Source organism: Mastigoproctus giganteus, chromosome 8 (assembly GCF_048544385.1).
Source record: "Mastigoproctus giganteus isolate SK-2022 chromosome 8, ASM4854438v1, whole genome shotgun sequence".
Taxonomy (NCBI): Eukaryota; Metazoa; Arthropoda; class Arachnida; order Uropygi; family Thelyphonidae; genus Mastigoproctus; species Mastigoproctus giganteus.
In genome coordinates this window covers 195,876,423-195,904,367 of record NC_143582.1, presented here as the reverse complement: position 1 = coordinate 195,904,367, position 27,945 = coordinate 195,876,423, and the positions used below count along the sequence as shown (strand labels likewise).

The following is a 27,945-nucleotide window of genomic DNA, read 5'->3' as shown; positions in this document are numbered from 1 at the left end:
ATTTGTTTTTTTTTTAGGTGAGGTTGGCATCAAGGATTACTCCTAGGAATTTGACACTGTCTGTGGGAGTCTGAACATTTCCTGCCAATTCCGGAAGTAGAGAAGATGCAGTATCAGTAGAAGTCATTTGTCGTGGTGTAAAGATGAGATAGTTTGACTTCTCTGGATTGACTGACAGGCCAAAAAATTTAGCATACTTACAGAATGTATTTAGGTAGCTGTTTACAGATTCAGAGGCAGTTTGTCTTTCTTGTGAATCACCAACATGGCGTTTGCGTGGCAAGTAGCAAACAGTATATCATCAGCACACGATAGGAAAGCTGGAATTTGATCCATTAGTGGAACGAATATTGCTGCAAATAACAAGGCTGAGAGAGAACCACCTTGTGGGATCCCTACTTCGACGCTTTTACTATGATATATAGTATGATGATGCAAGATGATGCCTAAGTCTCTGATTTCAAAGATTCCAAAAAAAGATAATTAGATTTATTAAGAGAAGGGTTTGTGATGGTTTCAATAAGTAACGAGAAAATATTTGTCAGTTAAGATTAAGACCACGAATGAACACCCATTTGAATATATGTTCATAAGCTAACTGAAGATCTGTGCAGTCAGACAAGGCAGATATAGGAGAAAAAATGTTGGTGTCATCAGTATAAGTAATTAGCAAGACATGTAGAGGCCCACCCTCTTCAAGGAGATATCATTAAAAAAAAAAATTCCAAACAAGAATAGACCCAAGGAATAACCCTGATGCACATCCCTGTTTATTTGACATTACTTGATGCGATAATTAGACAATTAAAACATGATCAGCAGGCACTAGTATTAAATGTTTTATTCAGATTAAAGTATAGTCAGTCCTCGTATAGCATGATAGTTGTGTTCCTAGAAACCCTCGTGCAATGCAAAATCGTGCAATATAAACAGCAGTCCCTATGGGAGAAATTGGGTGCCGACCACCCAAGATTGAACACACATTTGTAACCAAAACATTACCAAACACAATAAATAATCGTAATAAAATACTTACGTATTTTATTACGACTATTACGTAATAAAATATTGCTAATGCTTTTGCTTCTGTCGTAAGCAAACTTGTTTTTTGTTTGATTTTCTATCCAAACAGATGACAGCCATTCCATCTCTTCCAATTCTTTGTATCTTAATCTAATGGATTTTAATTAAACTTTGAGTTGTTCCTGCTATGAAAGTTGTTTTTATTTTCTCTGCATTTTTTGTAATTCTCGGAGTTGCCTCATTTAGGCCTGTAGCACGTGCAATATCACATGGTCTTTCATTTCATTCAAAACGTTTCACAATTTCATATTTTTTCTCTATCGACAGAGGCGGACTGGCCATAAGCCTTACCGGGGAAACCCCGGTGGGCCGGAGGCCGGTGTGATTTTGGCCAAAAACCATAGTATGAGGCCACTATAAAGTTTCCCGGGTAAGAATATTTGATCCAGTCCGCCTCTGTTTATCGATATTGCTTTTCTTTTTCTCTCTGAATCTGCAGTGTCTTCACCAGGACGCTTCCTTTTCACACTTTTTAAGTATTTTACTCATTTTTAGGGAATAAAGCACAATTACAAAATGAGGAGGCACGCTTGATACACATAAACAAAGCTGCGCGCATGTAGCAACTGAATAAACACCACCGTAAAGGCAGAGATACACACCTCACGTTTTACTAAAGCACATTTCTAGGGGTTACTACCATAAAACAATAAAAACAATTTCCAGTTGCGTTCCTGCTAGTGGAATCTGTTATAAACTGGTAGTAAACTCGATCTAATTGCATTTGCGATTATACCGATAGCTGGAATTGTATTGGTTTTTACGTTATTATGGTGAAATGTGTTTCCCCTTCACTGATATAAAAAACATAAATACATTTTCAGAATCTTCTCTTCATTCCTATTGTTATTGCGTTCGGTTGGGGTGATTCTGCATTCGACTGCCATTTCTTGTAAACACAAAGGCGAATCATGCATAAGCGAATTCGGTTCGTGTTATATAAGATATTGTGTATGATCGAATTCATATAGTGTAAACACGTGTTATACGAGGACTGACTGTATATTGTACCAAATTGCAGAATAGACCCAATGGTATGTTGCAAAATATGGTCAAAATAAAGAATGTTACATATTTTTGCCTGTTAAAAAGCCATGATACATACTATGATAAGAATCTTTAAAAAGAGCTGAAAGCTGGATGAAAACAACTATTTCAACTGGTTTGTCCAAGATTTTTATCTGGGTTATAGGATGGGGGTGTCTAGGGGCTAAGAACAAATATGGCTTTCAGAAGACCATAAATAATTGATGAGGATCAGTATAATATGTAGGTTTGAACTTCTTTAAAACTAGAAGAATGAGATGATTAGAAATTTCAAATTCACTCCGATTATTAATTGAGAAATCACTGAAATAATTTGAAGAATAAGTGTTTGGCAGAAATTAATGCAGGTTTGGGTCAGTGTAAGTTCTAAGAGACATAAGTCCAGAAAGGTTCAAGGTCCTTAATGTCAATTGCAGCATTTTGAATAAATCTTAGCTAAGACTGATAGGTCAATTTTAATAATAGTTTAAATTTTATCTGTGCAGCAGAGAATTTCAATTAGCACTAATATGCATGAAGTTGCTTCCAAGATTTGTGATCTTTAAGTTTGGATTACAGTGTTTAAATTTACCAATGTAATAGCCTCAGTAGAAAACAAAGTTGGAGATAATTGTACACTTTATTGGATTTGTAAGGAGTAAGATATTTTATTAGTAACTAAGTAAATATTATTGTAAAGAGTGTCAGTACCGGCATTATGATCTTGCATTTTGAAATAATCATTCCAGTTTAAATGCTGTAATTCACAAGAAATCTGAAGCCAGTTAAATGTCTGAAGTTGAAGAGAGAGAGAGAGAGAGAGAGAGAGAAGAATCTAAGAAAGCTTTGTTAATAATTAATTCTATTGAATAGAGCCAGTATAAGCACAGATTGCAAGGGCTAGTAATTTGAAGAGACAAAGGGTGTATCATAGTGAGCAGACAATTTGTTATTATAAAAGACAAAGTCTAACACATGAGAGGCCTACATTGGAATGAAAAATATTTTTTTATGTTGACATTATAAGAACAAACAGCTGTAAGCAAGCACTAAGGCAGTTAGGATCAGCATGAAAGGGACCTCAAGTAGAATATGCTTCTGTAAGGTTTAAATCGCCAGCAATGTTCAGGATCAATTTGAAGAGTGGGAAGTTGTAATCTTGAAACATGTGGAAGTGCAAGTTCTAATTTTGAAACATGTGGAAGGGCAAGTTTTAATCTTGAAGCACGTGTAGATTGTAGTCACCACTGAAAGACAAGGTGTTAATTGTATGACTGCAGCATTGCCTTCGAAATTGTGCAGCAGTGCATAGCACACACTTCTTGATTAGACCGGGGTTCAAGCCCGTCACCACCAAATACGGAGGATGTGGAAAGGTCAGGGCATGACCACCGCATATTCCCGGAGCAATGTGGCCTTAGTTGCTAATGCTCCTAAAAACCAAATAACAAACAACCTTCAAAATTGTAAAAAAAAATTCTCTTTTATAATTTCAAGTGATGCAAGATAATGCCACTCCACCTTCTTGTCACTGAGTTCTGTCCAGTCTTATAATATTGAATAATTAAGGCACATTCTCACCATTTAGTATATCAGTGCTGAGCCAGGTTTCTGTTTGAATTAGAAATTGAAAAAGAGATGTAAGAGGAAATTTGCAAAAGAATAATTCTGAAATTCTGATAGGAAACATCAGGTCATATTTTTTGGGATCGTGGTTATTATTATTAATGTTTGTATAAATTGTATTGTTAAAGCAACAGTTATGATTATGTTAAATAGCAGATTTAGTAGAGGTTTATGTATGATGATGATTAGATAGAGTAAAGCAAAACAAATTAATTGTTGTGCCATGCTTTCCAAAGTCTTCGGAGTAGAACATATAGTGGTTATAAATGGGCAGTGCTTCAAATTGACCAGTGTTAGATGATATGAAAATTACATAATTTTCATATTATTGGTTATTAATATTTTTAAACAGAAGCTCAGCCTAATAAAATGATTGTAAAACCATTTGAAAATTCAGTAAATCAGCAGAACCTGGGAAATAATCATCATTTTCTTCCTGTTTCAAAATATAACTAATGAAAATGAAATGCAGTGTGTGGTACATGAACAGATAATAAGCTTTTTTATTAACTTAAATCATATACATTCATGATTCCATACACATAACCAGAGGAATTTCACAATACATTGTCTATATGTGTGTTTGTTCACTTGTATACACATTCACTATGCAAGTGAACAAACACAGAAATGCAAGTTAAGCTACATAAAATAACAATTAAAGAATTGCTTTCCTCTACTGACTTTCATTATTTAAATTTTATCACATCATTATTTTAATGTCAACCACATATATTTCAGCTTCAGTGTTAGAGAGAGTTGTTAAAGAACTTGGAACTGATAATGATACTCCACAGTTAAGAGAAACAATGTAAGTTCTGTTACTTTTAATTTTTTCTGTTTTTTTTAATTAACTTTATAATAATGTATTTAGATTATGTTGACCGTAATTAAATTTAAATTACATCTAACTTTAAATGAATTTAAAAAATTTTCTTTTCCATTATCATTATATGAAATTGGTACTTTCCTATTTTAAAACTCATGAATTGTGGATATTTGATCTTTCCACAGCTCATGAATGACTTGCACATTGTAGAGGAGTGTCTTATTATGTTTTGGGGATACTTAATATTTGTATGGTTTAGGCAAATAATATGTTCACTCATTTCTGGGTTATTTTGATGTAATTTAAGGGAGACAAACTCATTCAGTAAGTCATTGAACAGAGCCACTTATTTAAAGTACATTAAAAATAGTGCATTAAGTGTATACTGATTTTAGAAATGCAACTCAATTTTTTTTTTTTTTTTTGGAAACGCATGCAGCAGTAGTAAATATGCTTAACAGCCGTTAAATGACATATAATATTCAGTATTTTGCTATCACTACTGGTTTTGAATGTTTTAGCTAGTTCAGTACATTTTTGTTATTTGCATATTTACTTTGCACAGCACCTCTTTGATCCACTGGAATTGTCTGCACACTCATAAAGCAGGTTTTAATTCTAATGGTTTTAAAAGTTTTCTTTTGGTTGAAGTACTTAATATAAATAACAGTATTAACCTCAAATACATTGCCTTGCTTCTGCACTTTAAAGTTTTCTTGTGATATCTCAATTTTTGCTATAAATATGATTCAGTTTAAAAATTAATTTTTTCTCGTGAATTAAAATTTTATTCAACTTTTGCTATAAATGTGACTCAGTTTAAGAATTTTTTTTTTTTAAAGTCATTTAAGTTATTTCTTATAGACTTGGTGTACTGATATGATTCTTTGGGTAATTAAACAACAAATCATCAATTTAATTCAGTTTTATAGTTTTAAAGTGAACTTATTTTCTGTTGTTCAGATAGGAAAATATAAATAATTGTAACAAATTAATATTTTGAATATTTGTACGAATTTAATTACATGATATCTTTTCATTTCTTGTATGAATGCATGAGTAATAATATAATTTTAAGAGTCTAGGTATAGAGTCTAATATCTAGTTACATCTAGTTAATTTTCTTTTCACTTTTTTTTTTTTTAGCCATCGAACACTTCAAACTACTAATGAATTAATTAAATCCACCACAAGGTTTCTTAAAGAATTGGGTGGTGTTGCCAATAGGGACAATAGAGTAAGTAAATGCTGTTCATTTCCCTGTTATTTTTCTGGTAGAGTAAATGGCCTAGTTATTCATTATCGCAGACAGTTTTCCATGTGAAATGAGGATTTTTTTTTTTTTAAATTTAGTCTTCTTTTAGGATGTTTTAATTATATTTTTGGTAAAATATTTAGTTTCATTTTTTAGATTGTAAGGCAACCAACTCATTAATCCCCAGTCTTTGCAATTTCCTTAAGTAAAGGAACATTGGAATGATGAAATATGAAATGAATGAATAAGGAATATTGAAAATTTATTTCCTTAAGGAAAGGAATATTGGTTATTATATGAAACTGTAACTAGATTAACAAGAGAGTTATACCACAAGGTGGGAGTGTTATCAAACCTTCTTTGTACTCATCGTGGACTAATGTTATTAGTGGAGTCCCTCAGGGCTCAGTGTTGGGTCCATTATTGTTTTCTGTATTTATAAATGATATTGATGATGGTATATCAAGCTTAATGTCCAAGTTTGCAGACGATACAAAGGTTGGCAGGGTTGTCAAGGATACTACTGACACTATGCTGCTGCAACAGGATCTGGAAAGGTTGAGCAGATGGGCTGAGAGGTGGCAAATGAAGTTTAACATTGACAAATGTAAAGTACTACACATGGGAAACAGCAACCCCAGAGCAACGTATCAACTCTGTGGTACTACACTGACAATGGTAGAGAATGAAAGGGACTTGGGGGTGGTTGTGCAGGCAGATATGAAGTTCTCTGAGCAGTGCAGACGGGCTGCAAGAGTAGCTCATGGAGTATTGTCAATGATATACAGGAATTTTTCCAGCAGGGATAAGGAGGTGATTATTCCATTGTATAAGGCAATGGTCAGGCCACACCTAGAGTACTGTATACAGGTCTGGAGGCCTCATTTCAAGAAGGATGTAGAGCTGCTGGAACGAGTACAGAGAAGGGCAACAAGATTAGTGAATGGAACAAAGGGGTGCTCTTACGAAGAAAGGCTTACGTTTTGCAAATTACAGTGTCTGGAGACTAGGCACCAGCGAGGTGATCTGATAGAGGTGTATAAAGCCTTGAATGGTTTAAGCATGCTCAATGCTGATGGGATTCTTCCTCTAGCTCAGAAAAATCACCTGAGAGGGCATAAATTCAAATTGAGGAAAGACAGATGTAGGATAGACGTGCGGAAATTTGCCTTTAGCCAGCGGGTGGTTGGTTGGTGGAACAGACTTCCATCCCTTGTGGTGGAGGTTGATAGCCTAAATAAGTTTAAAGCTCAGCTGGACAGGTATTTTGAACGAACAGAGGGGTGAAGTGGAAGTGGGTTTTTTTTTTTTTTTTTGGCTGATGCTGCATAAGCTTGCTTTCTTGCATCAAATGCCTCTACTAATGCTAATACTTATCCTAGAGCCATTTTTGTTAAAGTTCACAAACTTCAGCTCTTATGCTGACAACTTGAAGTTGTTTGTCACCTCTGATGATTAAAAAAGCAATGAAGAAATAAATCAGAATGCCTTAGAATAAATTAGCCCTCTTTTTAGTTATTTAGAGATGCCAGGGTTATAACTAAATCAGGCAAAATTTTTTTCAAATTTCTATCACAAAAAACCATTAAAAAAGATATTCATTCCTTGATAAATGGAAACGAGATGAAAAAAGTTTTATCCCATTTGGATCTTGGTCTTACTTTAGATGAAAACCTTAACATATTTTGGGAGTTTACCCATACCAGAAAAGAAATAAGAAAATCTATGCTGCCTTATGCACAATCGACCAGGAGCTTAGTAGATGCCAAAATAGATCATTAAAGCGCAAATACATTGAAAGGTGCTTCATGCCATTCCCTTTATATGCCTCTGAGATATGGTCCCGAGCACCATCAAGTATTCAAAAAAAGTTTCTGGAAACTGATTGCTGGATACTGAGATGGCCAAACAGAATTAGAGGAAACCTGTTTACCATCTTTGGATTAATACTGTTTGTAGATATGAATGTCATTCCATGGAAAATCAAAATTCTTGAAAAAGCCCCATCACTCTTGCCAAACTATTAAACCAGTGCGATGGATTCTCCAAAGGTAAGCGAAATAATTACAGCCTCAAGTGTCCTTCACATAGAGATTAACAACTGTGCTGTAGGTCAAACTTGCCAACCTCATCTGCCTTGAAGTTATGTTCCCAGCAAACAGGACCAAATATTTCAGCACTCTGTAGTTGAACCAAACAAGGTAATCAATGACAAGGAGTACAAGAAGCAAATCCTGGAGGACTTGCATTGTTGCAGTGAGTCTTAGTTAACACCATCAAGCCAACTCATCTACAAGTTAATCAGATGCTATTCAAAAGACTAAGATCTTGAACTGTTTAAATAGAACAGTAAAGAAATAATCAGTGCACTACCAGGTACATAGTCTGTTTTCAAGTTGATGTAGCCATTTTAAAGGGGCCTTAGAAATATTTGTTAATATATTTTTAAACTTTACAATAAAGACTATATTGTCAAAAACAGTTATGTTAATTCCATATTTTAAATTCAGTTATTTTCTAGTTAATAGATATTAACTTAATTTTGTGTAAATACATGTTCAGACTTAGCTGACTTATATTTAAGAATAGGAGACCAGCAGAATTACTTAACAAGTACAAGTCAGTGCTGAAAAAAAGCCATGAGTTAGGGTTGAATTTGAAAGTGTCTGCAATTCTGCCCAGACACGATAGGAAGGAGTATATGCTGAGAGCCTTGTCGATCAATTCAGCCCTGGAGAGATTGTGCCAGGCTCAAGGGGTAGAATTTTTCTCAGACTGGTCTGTGCTTGTTAACAGGAGAGACTGCTTCTACAAGGATGGGATACACTTAAATAGAAAGGGCGCAAGAATATTTGTTGATGCTATTGAGGCAGAGTTAGATGGGTTGGAAAACTGCTAGCTTGGGGGATACACAGACTAATAGATTAACAGTAGCTGCTGGCAGAGGTAAAAGTAATTCTTGCACTACTTTTATTGAAATGCAGTTGAGCAGCAGCCTGGAAAGCAAGGCAGTGCAGATTTCCAGGACTGCTGGGAGTCATAGTGGAATAAGTAAATACATGGGCTGTGTTAGGGTAACTAAGAGTAGAAACAGGTGCATGTATACATACATGTACACCAATGCTAAGAGTATAGTTAATAAATTCGATGAGCTTGAAGTGCTAGTAAAGACATCAAAGGCAGATATTGTTGGGATATCAGAGACATGGTGTCACACAGACATAAGCAGTGCAGAATTGAAATTTGCGGAGTACAATGTGTACAGAAAGGGAGGAGAGGTTATGCTGTTAGTTAAGAAATACATAAAATCTAAGGAAGTGCATCCAATCGATGTTGGTGGACAATGCAATGTTGAGTCTGTTTGGTGTGACATAAGCACTGGGAAAGGAAAAATGAGAGTAGGTGTGTGTTTTAAGGCCAAATGAATCTGATGAGTAGAATGAGCAATTGTGCAGAGAAATAGAGTGGGCCAGTAAATCAGTGTCTTGTAATGGGGAATTTTAATTTCCCAGAGATTGACTGGAATTTGTGGGTTGGTCACTCGCACACTGGGTTCGAGCCCGTGCCCACAAAATATGGAGCATGCGGGAAGGTCAGGGAATGACCACCGCATATCCCCGGAACAATATGGCCTTAGTTGCTAATGCTCCTAAAAACCAAATAATAACAACAACAACAACACACACACTAGCAAGGCTTTTGTGGATTTATTGGATGATTGTTTTCTACAGCAGCATGTAGAGGGAGTAATACATGCAGCATGTAGAGGCAACTAGAGTAATACTCTTGATCTGATTATCAGTAGTGATTCTTCATGCATCAAGAATCTGCAGATAAAGGAACCACTAGGTGACAGTGATCACAGTGTGCTGAAGTGGGTAACTAAAGAGGTAACTAATATCAAGGGTAAAGGGAAGGGTTTTTGCTGTCGTAAAGGTGACTACATTGGTCTGAGACAGTATTTAAATTCTATACGGTGGGACCAACTGATGATGTTACCAATAGTAAATTCAAAATGGGAAGCATTCAAAGAATTAATCTTGGAGGCTACTAGGTTTTTCATACCAACAAAAAATATTGTTCAAGATTTAGGCCTAAATGGATGTCAGATGAACTAATTAGACATGTGACAGAGAAGAAAAATGCATGGGATACACATAAATTAACATGTAACGCAGAAGCCTATGATAGATATAAGCTGGTCTGTAACCAAGTTACAAAGGAGGTTAGGCAGGCGAAGGCAGATTATGAGAAATCTTTGGCAAAGGATGCAAAGAAAAACAGAAAAGAGTTCTTTACGTATGTAAACTCAAGAAGAATGGGGTGAATCAGATTGGTCCACTGGATATTGATGGTTCAACAGTTGATGATCCTGCTCAGGTGGCTAACAAACTAAATGAGTATTTTGCATCTACATTCACACACGAGGAGTTATTCAGGAAGGGGAATGCCAGAGGTGAAGTAAACTCTGGCAGTAAGCTAGATAATCCTGTAATAACTGAGAGTAAAGTGGAGGAGAAATTATTGAAGATAAACATAAGAAAAGCACCTGGGGTGGATGGAATCTATCCAGTTATATTAAGGGAGGTGGCAAAGGAAGTAAGCCAACCCTTAGCCATAATTATGAGAGCTTTCCTGGACTCAGGGGAAGTACCCATGGACTGGAGATGTGCAAATGTGACCCCAATCCACAAAGGAGGATCAAAAGGGGAGGCAGGTAATTACAGACCTGTTAGTTTAATTTATGTTCCAGGGAAATTAATGGAGGCACTGGTTAAAGAAGCACTGCAGGATCATCTAGACAAGACTTCAGTTGTAGCCCGGACACATCATGGGTTTGTTAAGGGGAAGTTTTGTCTGACTAATTTGATTGGATACTATGATGTAGTCACAAAGGAACTGGATGCAAAGAATAACTTTGATATCATATATTTGGATCTTAGAAAGGCCTTTGATACTGTCGCACATGGAAGACTGTTGCACAAATTAGAGCAGTGTGGCACATGGAAGACTGCTGCACAAATTAGAGTAGTGCGGCATTGGAGGCAAATTGCTGCTATGGATAAAGGGATGGATGGTTGAGTGGGAGAAGACAGAGTGGTAATCAATGGACACTGCTCTTCATGGACTAATGTTATTAGTGGAGTTCCTCAGGGTTCAGCATTCGGTCCATTGTTGTTTTCTATATTTATAAATGATACTGATGATGGTATATCAGTCTTAATGTCCAAGTTTGCAAACGATACGAAGGTTGCCAGGGTTGTTAATGACACTAATGACAGTACACTACTGCAATGGGATCTAGAAAGGTTGAGCAGATGGGCTGAGAGGTGGCAAATGAAGTTTAACATTGACAAATGTAAAGTACTATATATGGGAAGCAGTAATCCCAGAGTAATGTATCAACTCTGTGGTACCACACCGACAGTGGTAGAGAATGAAAAGGACCTGAGGGTAATTGTGCAGGCAGATATGAAGTTTTCTGAGCAGTGCAGATGGTCTGCAAGAGTAGCTCATGGTGTCTTGTCAATGATATACAGGAATTTTTGTAGCAGGGATGAGGAGGTGATTATCCCCTTGTATAAGGCAATGGTCAGGCCACACCTTGAGTACTGTATACAGGTCTGGAGGCCTCATTTTAAGAAGGATGTAGAGCTGTTGGAACGAGTGCAGAGAAGGGCAACAAGATTAGTGTACAGAACAAAGGTTTGCTCTTACGAAGAAAGGCTTTAGTTTTCAAATTACGGTTTCTGGAGACTAGGCACCTGTGAGGCGATCTGATTGAGGTGTATAAAGCCTTGAATGGTTTGAGCATGCTCAATGCTGATGCTTAGAATAATCACCTGAGAGGGCATAAATTAAAATTTAGGAAAGATGGTTATAGAATAGATGTGCGAAAATTTGCCTTTAGCCAGCGTGTGGTTGATTGCTGGAACAAACTTCCATCTGTCGTTGTAGAAGTTGATAGCTTAAATAGATTCAAGGCAGAACTTGACAAACATTTGGAGTGAGAGGATGGATGAAATAAGGGGTTTTTTTTTTTTTTTTTTGGCTAATGCTATATAAGCCTGCTTTCTTGCATCGTGTGCCCTTGCTAATGCTAATTTTCTTTTAAGTATATGTTGAATCTCAGTCGATTGATTATTTCCTTGTAATACTTGTGTTATTTTATCTATGCCCTTCTAGCCAGGTGGCTGTACAGGGAATGAAATCAAGATTAATAAACAGATTAGTAATAATAATAACATTAATATTAAACAAGAGAAAGATGCGTATTGAACTGAATTAGTCTTAGTATGTCAAGTTATGAAAGTGAATGAAATAGTCACAAATTAGTAAACACAACTTAGGAGAATATGTTGGTAGGAGAATACAAAGTTCTACGCTTGATTCTTATTGTTACAGATTAATAGGAAAATTCATACAGAATAGCACTAAATGAACACAAATTAAGCAATGAGCTTAAAACAGTAGTCATTAACAGTTAGCTTGTCAGTGCCTTCATTAGTGTCGAAACAGCTCTTATAATGGGGCATAAAATATAAACAGCCTTCAGTTTTAAAAAAATAGCAAATTCACCATTTTGTTAATGCTGTTTGCGTGAAATTGATATTAGCAATTAGGTTGATTTGTGGATAATAGTGTCAGCTTCTGTCACTTAAAATTAGGACCAAAGAGGGTTGATATTGATCACAGAGATGTGTATAATGGTAAAATTAGTATAATAAAAATATGTACCTTCAGAATAGAAGAAATCTTTGGTTTGTAATTTCAAAACTTCTTCTTCTTTTTTTTTTTTTTTTCCTTTTTGATTTTTAGTTTTCTGTTCTGCTAAAGAAGTAGTGTTGTTAAATCCCATATTATAATTCAAGAATCAGTGAAACCATTGGAAGTATAGCTAAAATCTGTACTTCTAGGTAATCAGAGATGTCTTGTATCCTAAATTAAATTGTGCAAAAAAAATTACATATTTGCAAAAGTATGTCTGGCCAGATTAATAGTAAATCTCTAATAACCAGTTAATTACTTTCTGGGAATCAGATATATTTTTTAGCTTAAATTATTTTTTTATTTATAGTTATGATAGTATTCTTGATAATGATTCTAAAATATCTGTGATCAGATTATAAGTAAAACTAGATACCAAGTAAAATACAGTTTCCTTCCTGTTAACTTGGGGTTTTTTATATCAATGTGCAGCCACAGGAAGCACAGTTGTTTCCTCTGTTCTTTCATCTGCTTATCAGTTACATTAAATAGAAAGAACACCAGAAACATAAATCATTTATAGTGCGTTGTTCTCGAATGTATTGTATAAACTTTTATTATTACCTTAACAATTAAAAAATATATATGTATGTACATTTGCATATCTTCAGTCCATAGGGATCTCCCCTGAATCCATGGATGATCTTATAATTATGGCTGAGGTTTTGCTCACCTCCTTTGCTGCCTCCCTTGATATGATTGGATAGATCCCATCCACCCCAAGTGCCTTTTTTACGTTCAAATTATCACAAAGTCATTTAGCTCCCTGTTGGAGTTTGATAAACTTCTGGCATCCCCCCTCCTAAAGAATTCCTCATGTGTGAATGTGGATGCAAAATACATATTCAATTTGTCAGCAACTTGAGCAGGTCATGAACAGTTAACCCACAGACTTCAGGTGGCCCAATGTAATTCAACTCCTTCCTTCTACTGTTAGTATAAGCATAGAAGTCTTTGCTGCTTTTCTTGGCATTCTTCACCAGAGCTGAGCCTTCTCATAATCTGCCTTAGCTTGCCTAACCTCCTTTGTGACTTGATTACAAACTAATTTATATCTACCATAGGCTTTTGTATCACCTGATAATTTATATGCATCTTGTGCACTTTTCTTCTCTACCACATTTCTCATTAGTTCTTCTGACAACCATTTAGGTCTAAGCTTTGAACAGTATTTTGCCGTTGGTATGAAAAGCATAGTAGCTTCTATGATTACTTCCCCAAATACTTCACATTTAGAATTTGCTTTTGGTAACATCATCGGTTAGTTACACTGCATGGAATTTAAAAGCTGTGTGAGAAGACTGTAGTCACCCTTATGAAAGCAAAAGCCTTTCCCCTTTCCCTTTACCAGTTATGTCTTTAATTAAATTCCACGTTAGTACATTGTGATCACTGCCAACCAATGGGTCTTCTACATGCAGATTCTTAATGCATGTAGAATCACTGCCGATAACCAGATCAAGAGTATTTGCTTCCTCTTGTTGCCCCTCTAACATGCTGCTGCAGAAAACAATCTACAACAGTCTTGCTAGTATGCAAATGACCAACTCACAAATTCCAGTGAACATTTGAAAAGTCAAAACCCCCTATTATAAGATATTCTGGTTTACTGGTCCACTCTGTTTCTCTGTATTACTGTTTGGTATACTCATCACAGTCATTAGGCCTATAACACACTCCTACTCTAAATTTTGATTTTCCAGTGCTTATGTCACACCAAACTGATTTAACATGGCACTGGTCACCCATGTTGACTGGACACACTGCCTTCTTGACTAAAAGCATAACCCCCTCCACTCCTCCTCTCCTGTGTGTCTTTCCTGTAAACATTTTACTCCCCATATTCAAATTCAGCATTATTTATGTCTGAGTGACACCATGACTATTATCCCTACAATGGCTTCATTTGATGACTTGATCGGTACTTCAGATTTATCAAATTTATTTTCAATGCTCCTAGAATTAGTATACATGTTCTTATTCTTAGTTACTCTTACATGGCCCGTGTATTCACTGGTTCCATGGTGACCCACAGTGAAGCTTGAAATCCCTGACATCTTGCTCTCCACACTGCTTTGTTTTCCAATGGAAGCAATGCAAGAATTACCTTCACCTCTGCCTGCATCTCTAGTTAGTTTAGTAGTCTATGTCTATCCCTGAAGCTAGCAGTTTTGTGTCCCACCTATCATTGCCTCAATTAGCATCAGCAAATATTCTTGCATCTCTCCTATTAAAGTGTATCCCATCCCTGTAAAAACAGCCTCTCCTGTTAACAAGCACAGACCACACTGAGAAAAATTCTGCCTCATGAGCCTTGCACATTCTTTCTAGGGTTGAATAGATTCACAAGGCTCTCAACATGTACTTACTCCTCCTATTATGTTTATGCAGAATTGCAGACACTTTGAAATTCAAACCTAATTCAATTTTTTCCATCATTGCCTACTTGTTAAGTATTTCCTGGGGAGGTTGATTTGGAGGGGGGTAATGAATTGAGTTCCATCTTTAGCTTGAATACATTAAGAAAATAATTCCTCTTTCAATCCATTTCATCCTCACTTTACCTCTATTTGAAAATAGAAATATTTCAAGTGAAATAGTCATATGAAACATTGCAAAAGATGATGATTACAGTGCTGAGTCCAGCAGATATTAGCATTAGTAGAGGCATATGATGCAAGAAAGCAAGCTTATGCAGCATCAGCCAAAAAAAAAAAAAAAAAAAAAACACTCCCATTTCACCCCTCCGTTCGTTCGAAATACCTATCCAGCTGAGCTGAGCCTTAAATTTATTTAGGCTATCAACTTCCACAACAAGGGATGGAAGTCTGTTCCACCAACCAACTACCCACTGGCTAAAGGCATAATTTCCACACATCTATCTTACATCTGTCTTTCCTCAATTTGAATTTATGCCCTCTCAGGTGATTATTCTGAGCAACAGGAAGAATCCCATCAGCATTGAACATGCTCAAACCATTCAAGGCTTTATACACCTCTATCAGATCACCTCGCTGGTGCCTAGTCTCCAGACACTGTAATTTGCAAAACTTAAGCCTTTCTTCGTAAGAGCAACCCTTTGTTCAAGTCACTAATCTTGTTGCCCTTCTCTGTACTCATTCCAGCAGCTCTACATCCTTCTTGAAATGAGGCCTCCAGACCCATATACGGTGTGCCTTATACAAAGGAATAATCACCTCCTTATTCCTGCTAGAAAAATTCCTGCATATCATTGACAAGACACCATGAGCTACTCTTGCAGCCCATCTGCACTGCTCAGAAAACTTCATATCTGCCTGCACAATTACCCCCAGCTCCTTTTCATTCTCTACCACTGTCAGTGTAGTACCACAGAGTTCACGTTACTCTGCGGTTACTGTTTCCCATATATAGTACTTTAAATTTGTCAATGTTAAACTTCATTTGCCACCTCTCAGCCCATCTGCTCAACCTTTCCAGATCCTGTTGCAGCAGCATACTGTCAGTAGTGTCCTTAACAACCCTGCCAACCTTTGTATCGTCTGCAAACTTGGACATTAAACTTGATATACCATCATCAATATCATTTATAAATACAGAAAGCAACAATGGACCCAACACTGAACCCTGAGGGACTCCACTAATAACATTAGTGCACGATAAACAGTGTCCATTTATTACCACTCTCTGTCTTCTCCCCCTCAACTATTCCTTTATCCATAGCAGCAGCAATTTGTGCAGTGATCTTCCATGTGCAACAGTATCAAAAGCTTTTCTAAGATCCAAATATATAATATCAAAGTTATTCCCTGCATCCAGTTCTTTTGTGACTGCATCATAGTATCCAATCAAATTGGTCAGGCAAGACTTTCCCTTAACAAAACCATGCTGTGTCCAAGCTATAACTGAAGTCTTGTCTAGATGATCCTGTAGTGCTTTTTTAACCAGTGCCTCCATTAATTTTCCTGGAACAGAAGTTCAACTCACAGGTCTATAATTAATTGTGTCAGCCTTTGATCCTCCTTTGTGAATTTGCACATCTCCAGTCTATGGGTACCTCCCCTGAGTCCAAAGAAGCTCTCATAATTATGGCTAAGGGTTTGCTTACTTCCTTTGCTGCCTCCTTAAATATAACTGGATAGATCCCATCCACCCTGGGTGCCTTTTTTATGTTTATCCTCAACAATTTCTCCTCCACTTTCCTCTCAGTTATTACAAAATCATCTAACTCACTGCCAGAGGTTACTTCACCTCTGGCATTCCCCTTCTTAAATAACTCCTCATGTGTGAATGTAGATGTAAAATACTTGTCTAGTTTGTTAGCCACCTGAGCAGGATCATCGACAGTTGAACCATCAGTATCCAGTGGACCCATCTGATTCATCCCTTTCCTTCTAGAATTTACATAGGTAAAGAACTCTTTTCTGTTTTTCTTTGCATCCTTTGCCAAGGATTTCTCATAATCTGCCTTTGCCTGCCTGATCTACTTTGTGACTTGGTTACAGACCAGCTTATATCTATCATAGGCTTCCATGTCACTCATTAATTTATATGTATCCCATGCATTTTTCTTCTCTGCCATATGTCTCATTAGTTCATCTGACATCCATTTAAGCCTAAAGCTTGAACAATATTTCTTAGTTGGTATGTAAAGCCTAGTAGCTTCCAAGATAAATTCTTCGAATGCTTCCCATTTTGAATTTGCTGTTGTTAACATCATCAGTTGGTCCCACTGTATAGAATTTAAATACTGTCTCAGACCATCATAGTCGCCTTTACCAAAGCAAAAACCCTTCCCTTTACCTCTTGATGGTAGTTACCTCTTTGAGTAAATTCCACTTCAGCACACTGTGATCACTGCCACCTAGTGGTTCCTTTATCTGCAGATTCTTAATGCATGAAGAATAACTACTGGTAATCAGATCAAAAGCATTACTCCCTCTAGTTGCCTCCCGAACATGCTGATGTAGAAAACAATCATCCAGTAAATCTACAAAAGCTTTGCTAGTGTGTGAGTGACCAACCCACAAATTCCAGTCAATATCTAGGAAATTAAAATCCCCCATTCTAAGACTCTGATTTATTGGCCCACTCTATTTCCCTGTACAGTTTCTTATTATACTCATCAGAGTCATTAGGCCTATAGCACACTCCTACTCTCAATTTTGATCTCCCAATGCTTATGTCACACCGAACTGACTTGACACTGCAGTGTCCAGCGATGTCGACTGGCTTCGCTTCCTAGGATTTTATGTGTTTCTTAACTAATAGCATAACCACTCCTCCCTTCCTCTCCTGTCTATCCTTTCTGTACACATTGTACTCCCCAAATTCCAGTTATGCATTTCTTATATCTGTGTGACACCACGTCTCTGATATCCCAACAATATCTGTCTTTAATGTTTTGAGCAATACCTCAAATTCATCAAATTTATTTACCAAACTCCTAGCATTGGTGTACACGGAAGTATACATGCACCTGTTCGTATTCTTAGCTACCCTAACACAACCCATGTGTTTGTATAAAACATGTTTTATACAAACAGATGTTTTGCATAAAAAATCTGTTCAGTTTTTCAGTTCCAACCACATGCAAATTCATCAATGAACACATGCATGCACAGGTGTAATATGCAATAAAAACCATATGAATTGCTACTGTGACTAAGGTAGTTGAAATATCTGTTGATCCAGATTCTGGATCAATAGATATTTTCAATTTATTTTATTATAGACTAGTTCATAAGATGATTTTAGTGCAACTCAGTAATTTTGTGTTGTAGTCAAGTATTGATCTGCTGCCGTGGTCAGGTGTGAGGGTGCATAAGTACACGTGCCTTGAGTGACTGGGGTTCAAGCCCATGACTGCTGAATATGGTGCTGTTTCTTGTATTCTCTGTATCTTTCGAACTTCTCTGACCATGTGGTCATCCTGGAGTATAAACAGAAAATTAATTTTTATTTATTATAAATTTTGTTTCAATTGGACCTATATTTTGAGTGGCAGCTACGTTGTTTCAAGACAGCAAACTTAGGTGGGGGAGTATAAGAATCCAGCCATGTCAGAATACACACTCTCTTCCAAAATATTGTAAATTTGGTTTGGTTTGGATATGATTAAATAAATTAGGAAAAAGATAAGTTATAAACAGTTAATGCTTAAATCAAATAGCAGCTATCTTATTTAAAATCGATAAAATATCCCCCCATTGCGGACTTAAGCAGCCCAACAAGAGATGGAATTATGTTTGATGAATATTGTTTTTCTTCTGACAACCATTCACTGTACACTATACAGGAATGTTATTAGGGAGGGGGACATACACACACAAACATGACACTCTGGTAAGCCAGCCAATGTTTGGAAAATAGATTTATAAAGGTGGTGATTTTTGGAATGTTTTCTGTAAAAAACCCGATTATTAAAGTTAAAGAATGTGCCCATATCGTTAATATGGAGATACAGTCAGTCCTCGTATAGCACAATAGTTGTGTTCCTAGAAACCCTCATGCAGTACAAAATCTTGCAATATAAATAGCAGGTCCTAAGGGAAAAATAGGATTAGGTGCCGACCACCCAATATTGAACACACATTTGTAACCAAAACATTACCAAACACAGTAAATAATCGTAATAAAATATTGAACAAGTTTGCTTCTATCGTAAGCAAACTTGTTCTTTGTTTGATCTTCTATGCAGATAACAGCCGTTCCATCTCTTCCAATTCTTTGTGTCTTGATCAAATGGATTTTTAGCATTAGCAAAAACACATGATGCAAGAAAGCAAGCTTATATAGCATCAGCAAAGTGTGGGTTTTTTTTTTTTTTTTTGCTGATGCTATATTAGCATCAGCAAAAAAAAAAAAAAAAAGAAAAACACTTTGAGTTGTTCCTGCTATGAAACTTGTTTTTATTTTTTCTGCATTATTTCTAATTCTCTGCATTGCCTCATTTAGGCTTGTACCATGTGCAGTATCACATGTTCTTTCATTTTGTTCAAAGCGTTTCACAATAATTTCATATTTTTTTCTCTATCAACAGATGCAGACTGGCCATAAGCCTTACCGGGGAAACCCCGGTGGACCGGAGGCCAGAAAACGATGGAGGCCAATGTGATTTTGGCCATAAATGCTAGTATGAGGCCACTACAAATTTTCCCGGGTAAGAATTTTGCGCATGGTCTGCCTCTGTCTATCGATATTGCTTTTCTTTTTCTCTCTGAATCTGTAGTGTCTTCACCAGGACGCTTCCTTTTCACACCTTTTAAGTATTTTACTCATTTTTAGTTTAAATATAAGATCGATATCATACCTTTATTGTAGGAAATCTTGACCCGATGCTCACATCAAACTAATCCGGTTAATGTAATATAAAATCTTTTAAGTATTAAAATCTTTAAAACCGCGAACACATCCCTGTTAAAGGATTGTTGAATCATATGATATTATATAAAAAACTAAACTTGTCTTCAATTCACGTAGTCTGCCAACTGCTATCAAGGAAGAGCAAAGCACAGCCAATGCACATCAACCTACCCCAAACTAAACCCATCAGCATTGATAGACCAGAAAAAGAAGACAATTGTCAAACTGTATTAAAACTATATTAAATTAAATTAAAACTGTATTAAAATATTCTTAGGCTGAACTTCTTAATACATGGCCAGGTATTTCGGTTGTAAACCGTGCTCACAAGAAGTAATGAGTTAAAACAATATCCACTCTCTTATATTTTAAAATAGGCGCATCACGACAAGATTATTACCGTTAACCAATGTGAATCGTGCTATTCACACATGCACGTGAAGGTCCACGAGTCCGAAATAGTATATGGTCTGTGTACATTTATAGAACAACAGTTTAATTTCATTTCAAATGTTTCAGCTATTAACAGTTTTATGTATTCTTCTGTGAATTAATTACTTTAGCTTTGTTAAACAGAAAAACGTGGTTCTCCTAAATGGCGTGAAAGGAAAGTTCAGATGCACCTGTCCTTTAACACCCTCACAGATGCCTTGTGTTGTTGTAAACACATCAAAGGATAATTTTGGGTAGAACTGATGTAAAAGGAGTTGCACTCCCCACTAGCAATGTTATAGACAATATTGGTTTGCTCCATATTAGAGACTGAGGTTGGTTTTCTTGCCCTCAGTATTGTCTGAAGTTTACTTATCATTTGTGCAACTATTTTGAATTCTGTATTTTTAAAATGTTAATAAACTTCTCATACCATTGTTGTACATAAGGAACTTTAATAAAATATTTGTGTGTGGTGTTTTTAATCACCGGAACCGATTCGGATATTAGTTTCGCCTGTCTTTGAATGTTCCTAATTATACCTAGTGTATATCCCCTGTTTAAAAATCTTTTTGTAAGTTCCCTGAGTTCGTTATTAAGGGTTTCTTGTGTAGAACTATATCTATACACATTGTGAAATTGGTTTAAAATGATACTCCTTTTATACGTAAAAGGGTGGTAGCTCGAATAATGTAAAAAGTTTCCTGTATTAGTAGGTTTCCGATATATTTTAAAGTGTGTGTTATCATTAACCCTTATTAACATAAAGTTAAGAAAGTTTATAGAGTTCTCACCTGATTTTTCTTGTTCCAAAGTGAATTTAAGTCTTGTGTGTATATTATTAAAAGAACTCATAAGATTATTTACGTTGTTTTCATGTGAAATACCAAGGATATCATCTAAATACCTACCATAAAATGTTAACCTGGGAATATATGGATTTAAGTGTAATTGTTCAATAGTATTGAGATAAATTTCAGCTACTAACCACTCAAGCTAAGTCCCATTGTAAGACCGAAATTTGTCTGTAAATATCTGATTGAAAATCTATATAATTAGCCTCTATAAGAAATCTGATTAAATTAAATATTTCGCTTTAATTACTTGGTTTTATATTACTTGGTATAATACTTGGTTTTATTTAACATTATAGCATTACTGTTGATCAAATCCCATAATGTTTTGAGCGAATATTTAACCTCTACATTAGTATACAGTGAGACAACATCAAGGTAAAACAACTTATGATCATTATCTAACTTTTTGTCATGAGCAGTTTATTAACATTTTTAAAAATACAGAATTCAAAATAGTTGCACAACTGATAAGTAACTTCAGACAATATCGAGGGCAAGAAAACCAACTCCAGTCTCTAATATGGAGCAAACCAAATATTGTCTATAACAGAAGTCGTCAACCTTTTAATACCTACTGCCCATTTTTGTATCTTTGTTGATGGTAAAATTTCCTTACCGCCCACCGGTGCTGCAATAACTCAATTTAGCACAAGTGTGAATTAATTTTTAGAGGGGGAGGGTTTTTGTAAAAAATATGTACTTAAATTTATCTTTTTATCTATAGTCAAAGTTTAGAGATGGAATTCAAAAGTAAATTGCAAAAGCATATTTTAAAAAGTCAAACTCGTGAAGTTGTTAGCAATGTATTCGATATATGGAGGAAGAACAAAATTTGTAAAAACGGACAAAAACCCCCACTACCCACCATGAAAGCTTGAATCACCCACTAGTGGGTGGTAGGGACTAGGTTGACGACCACTGGTCTATAACATTTCTTGTGGCGAGTGCAACTCCTTTAACACCAGTTCTACCCAAAATTATCTTTCGATGCGTTTACAACAACACAAGGCATCTGTGAGGGCGAAAAGGACAGGTGCATCTGAACTTTCCTTTCACGCCATTTATGAGAACCACGTTTTTCTGTTTAACAATGCTAAAGTAATTAATTCACAGAAAGAATACATAAAACTGTTAATAGCTGAAACACTTGAAATGAAATTAAACTGTTGTTCTATAAATGTACACAGACCATATACTATTTCGGACTCGTGGACCTTCACGTGTATGTGTGAATAGCACGATTCACGTTGGTTAACGGTAATAATCTTGTCGCGATGCGCCTATTTTAAAATATAAGAGAGTGGATATTGTTTTAACTCATTACTTCTTGTGAGCATGGTTTACAACTGAAATACCTGGTCATGTATTAAGAAGTTCAGCCTAAGAACATTTTAATATAGTTTTAATATAGTTTGACAATTGTCTTCTCTTTCTGGTTTTATCAATGCTGATGGGTTTAGTTTGGGGTAGGTTGATGTGCATCGGCTGCACTTGGCTCTTCCTTGATACCAGTTGGCAGACTATGTGAATTGAAGTTTAGTTTTTTATATAATATCATATAATTCAACAAGTTTTCCTACAATAAAGGTATAATATTGATCATATATTTAAACAAGAGTACTTAAAGTAGGAAAAACTGAGCTTCATTCCTCTTACATTTTGAAAACTCATTTTTAGGGAATAAAGCACATTTACATAATGAGAAGGCACACTTGATACACAAAAACAAAGCTGCACAAGTGTAGCAACTGAATAAACAACACCGTAAAGGCAGAGACACACTATTAACACCTCACTAGCTCACATTTTACCAAAGCACATTTCTGGAGATCACTACCATAAAACAATAAAAACAATTTCCAGTTGCGTTTCTGCTAGGGGAATCTGTTATAAACTGGTAGTAAATTCGATCTAATTGCATTTGCGGTAATACGATAGCTGGAAATGTGTGGGTTTTTACGTTATTATGGTGAAATGGGTTTCCCCTTCATTGATATAAAAAAACATAAATATGTTTTTAGAATCTTCTCTTCATTCCTATTGTCTTGCGATCATTTGGGGTGATTCTGTGTTTGACTGCCATTTCTTTTAACACAAAGGTGAATCGTGCATAAGCGAATTCGTTTCGTGTTATATAAGATATCGTTCCCTATTTATAAATCGTGTATGATCGAATTCATATAGTGTAAACACGTGTTATACGAGGACTGACTGTACTGTTAATTGAGGATAAAACTGCAACTGGCAGTGATTTTATATTAAGATTATATAACTGCATATTCATTATTCTCCATATTCATTAAGGCTTTTTTGTGATCAACAGTTTGGACAAAACCTTCATTCCTTTTGTCACCGGAATGTTTAATTAGCTTGAACCCAGGTCAGAGTATATAGCTGATAATGTTTGGGTTGTTTTTGCTGCCAATTGTAGCTTCAGTTTTGTTATTGCAGCCAGTGGATCTGGAAGTGACTGTCGCACATTCATGACTTTCTACCACTGTTGTCCATAAGTTAGATGAACACTGGTGCAAATGATGGAAATAAACCAACAGTCATCAAGTTACAGACATATGACACTTCAGAGAATATGTCTTCTATTTATGTTAGTTATTTAATTGAAATTTTTTTTTTTTGATTTAACAAGTCATTCCATTTAAAAACCTTTGCTTATAGCACCATGCATATTAATCGATACAGTCAGTCCTCGTATATACGATAGTTGTGTTCCTAAAAACCCTCGTGCAATGCAAAATCGTGCAATATAAACAACAGGCCCTATGGGAAAAATGGGTTTAGGTGCCGACCACCCAAGATTGAACACACATTTGTAACCAAAACATTACCAAAAACAATAAATTATCGTAATAAAATACTTACATATTTTATTACGACTATTACATAACAAAATATTGCTGATGCTTTTGCTTCTATCATAAGCAAACTTGTTTTTTGTTTGATTTTCTATCCAAACAGATGATAGCCGTTCCATCTCTTCCAATTCTTTGTGTCTTGATCTAATGGATTTTAATTACACTTTGAGTTGTTCCTGCTATGAAAGTTGTTTTTGTTTTCTCTGCATTCTTTGTAATTCTCAGCGTTGCCTCATTTAGGCTGTAGCATATGCAAATCACATGGTCTTTCATTTCACTCAAAGCGTTTCATATATTTTCTCTATCGACAGAGGCAGACTGGCCATAAGCCTTACCGGGGAAACCCAGGTGGGCCAGAGGCCGTTGTGATTTTGGCCATAAACAATAGTATGAGGCCACTACAAATTTTCCCGGGTAAGAATTTTTGACCCAGTCCGCCTCTATTTATCGATATTGCTTTTCCTTTTCTCTTTGAATCTGTAGTGTCTTCACAAGGACACTTCCTTTTCACACCTTTTAAGTATTTTACTCATTTTTAGGGAATAAAGCACAATTACAAAATGAGGAGGCATGCTTGATACACATAAACAAAGTTGTGCGCGTGTAGCAACTGAATAAACAACACCATAAAGGCAGAGACAACTCTATTAACACCTCACTAACTCACAATTTACTAAAGCACATTTCTGGGGGTTACTACCATAAAACAATTTCCAGTTGCGTTCCTGCTAGTGGAATCTGTTATAAACTGGTAGTAAACTCGATCTAATTGCATTTGCGATAATACTGATAGCTGGAATTTTACGTTATTATGGTGAAATGTGTTTCCCCTTCACTGATATAAAAAAACATAAATACATTTTCAGAATCTTCTCTTCATTCCTATTGTATTGCGTTCAGTTGGGGTGATTCTGCATCCGACTGCAATTTCTTGTAAACACAAAGGCGAATCATGCATAAGCGAATTCGGTTCGTGTTATATACGATATCATTCCCCTATTTATAAGTCATGTATGATCGTATTCGTGTAGTGTAAACACGTGTTATACGAGGACTGACTGTACTTATATTAACATTTACAGATTTTATTTCTAGTATGGAAGGATTGTTTTTTATATAGAATGAAAATTTTGATTTTTAAGAACACAGGATTAATTTGAGCTTATTTGCTTATTTACAGGAGCAGCGCCTTCAGTCAGAGCGTTTATTAGGTGAGTTCCAGGAGACTGTGCAGAAATACTGCTCACTGCAAAAGGTAAGGAATTATGATGAGTTGAAGTAATATGATATGAGTTTGTATTTTAATATACAAATATAAGATTATGTATGTGAAACCAAGGGTATTTGAAAGTTACTGGAGATTCTTGAATTGTGAATATGAATTCTCTGCGAGAAATTATTTGCATGCTAATTTGCTTACATCAAAATTTGATTTAAACCGAGTATTGGCATCTAAAACTAATCTTAATTGCTTTTTTTAATTCTGTATTTGTGTAAATCTAAGATAATCTTGTGAATCGGTAGTACTTATTTAAAATATTAATACAAATGTGAACATTCTTACTATTATCTATTATACAGGTAGTTCTCGACTTTTCGAGTTAATTTGTTCCTAGCACTCGCTCGTAAAGCGGGAATTAAATCCCATGGACATAATGTTAAAAATAGGGGTTACATTCTCAACAATGAAATTAGTTAGCTAATTTTCCATCAATAGGTGGTAGATGACTTTCATCAATCGGTGAAATACCACCACTTTGCTTATTGGAGGTTTGAAGTGGTGAAACCCATGTTTAGTCTCTAGAGCAAAGTTTCCGGTATTCCCCCCCCCCCCCTACTTCTCCTTCAACCCATGCACGGTACTAAGTACTATAGGTTTTGATACCTTTCGTGTTTGGGGTTTTCATAAAAAAAAAAAAAAAAAAAAATTTGTTTGTTTAAACAATGATTGATTTATCCAAAGAAATTAAAACGTAGCCTGTAAAATCAAGCGAATTATAATAATAAAGAAATTATTTATGACTTGCAATAGAATGGTTATTCTTCATCATCATCATCGACTAAATGAACTCTCGTTGATCACTTATTATTGGCTTGGCATTCGTTGGTTTGTTGCTGTTATTTGGTTTTTAGGAGCATTAGCAACTAAGACCATATTGCTCCGGGGATATGTGGTGGTCATTCCCCGACCTTTCCACATCCTCTGTATTTGGTGGTCATTGGCTCGAACCCCGGTCTAATCAAGAAGCGTGTGCTATGCATTGCTGCTTCTGTCCACCTGGCTACAGAGGCGTCGCTGGTTTGTTGCACAAGGAGCCGTCTTCTTCAGAAATGCTTCAAGAGGCATTTGTTTCCAAGATAATTTATTTTCTTTATAAATTTCAATAGATGCATAAGCATTTTTTAACAGAACACACAAATTGCAGCTAACATGATTTGCATGTAGTAACAAGTTTACGAAGCTTAAAAAAAAGAATGAAGAGAAGATTCTGAAAATTTATTTGTTTTTTTATGATTGAAGGTTTCAATAAAGGGGAAACACGTTTCATCATAATAACGCAAAAAATCACATTGCGAAATTCCAGCTATCGGTATTTTCGCAAGTGCAATAACATAGAGTTTACTATCCGTTTATAATTGCTTGCACTAACAGAAAAGCCCAATAAACTGGAAAGTGCAAATTGTTTTTATTGTTTTATGGTCGTGACCTCCAGATGTGCTTTAGAAAAATGTCACAAAGGTGTACAAAATTGGTTTTTATAACAGAACATATGATAACGATGAAAGTGTAGTGCATTTTAGCAATTTCATTTGGTAACTAATACAATTTACACTATAAAAACGACCATTCAGAGAGTTATATAGCAAAAAATATTTTCACGATATGATAGTGTCTCTGGAACGGATTAATATTGTAAAGCTGGGTACACTGTATTGTATAGCTACTCGCATGGTTTGAAATGCAGTATTTATGAATGTTTAACATTCATTTTTTGCAATTAATGTTCATATTTTCAATTTTGTTGATACTTGATACTTTGGGGAAAAAAAGCTCGTAAACCCCGGGAACTTGTAAAGCGAGAACTGCTTGTATATAACAAAAACAATTGAAACATAGTTAATGATATAACTGTAGGCAAAATACATTCTATTAAGTCTCAATATTTTGTGACATAAAAAAAAAAAACTTTATAAAAAACTGGTTGAGAGTATACCGCGAAGATTGAAGGAAGTCATAAAAGCAAAAGGTTTCAGCACAAAATATTAAATGACACAATAAAAGCTTTTTTTTGTCTAAAGGCAGGTGTCCGTATATTAATGGTAGAGCAGTGTATTAACAAAGTCTATTCTGATAGACTTTGTTATCAATATTTTGGCAAGAACTTTATAACTTTTGTTTGGTAGCTTAAATTTAATTTCACTAGTGGTTAAAGTTTTGTCACCAGTTTTGTTTCTGTAATACTTTGTTAATTTAAATTTTGTATAGTATATTGTAAGTTTAAATGCCCCAACGGTAGCAACATTTCAAATGAGGGAGAGATAAAGCTAGGAAAACAAACCAAAGTAACTTCAAGGAGTGTGTGTGTGTGTGCCCGTGCCAGGGTAGTAAACTGGAGAAGACTACTTAATCTTAACTGTGTCTACAGTAATGTCAGGAGTGTTGTCAATAAAATGGCTGAATTTGAACTCCTTGTTAGGACAACTAATGCTGACTTAATAGGGCTAATAGAAATGTGGTCTCACCTGGAAATTGGGATGAAAAGTTCCTATACGGTGTGTATAATGTATTTAGAAAATATAGAAGGGGTTGTGGGGTTATTCTTCTTATCAAAAGCAGCCTGAGTGTGAAAAGAG

General features: G+C 35.6%; 1 protein-coding gene across 1 annotated transcript in view; it reads left to right on the top strand.

Annotated features, from left to right (window-relative positions):
* LOC150082142 (syntaxin-7-like) overlaps positions 1–27,945 on the top strand; it is a 74,177-nt gene that overhangs the window by 20,030 nt on the left and 26,202 nt on the right. The window contains exons 4-6 of the mRNA XM_090380007.1: positions 4,477–4,546; positions 5,711–5,801; positions 25,271–25,345. Of these exons, the coding sequence (XP_090236133.1) occupies positions 4,477–4,546; positions 5,711–5,801; positions 25,271–25,345 (236 nt within the window). The remainder of the gene's footprint in view (positions 1–4,476; positions 4,547–5,710; positions 5,802–25,270; positions 25,346–27,945) is intronic.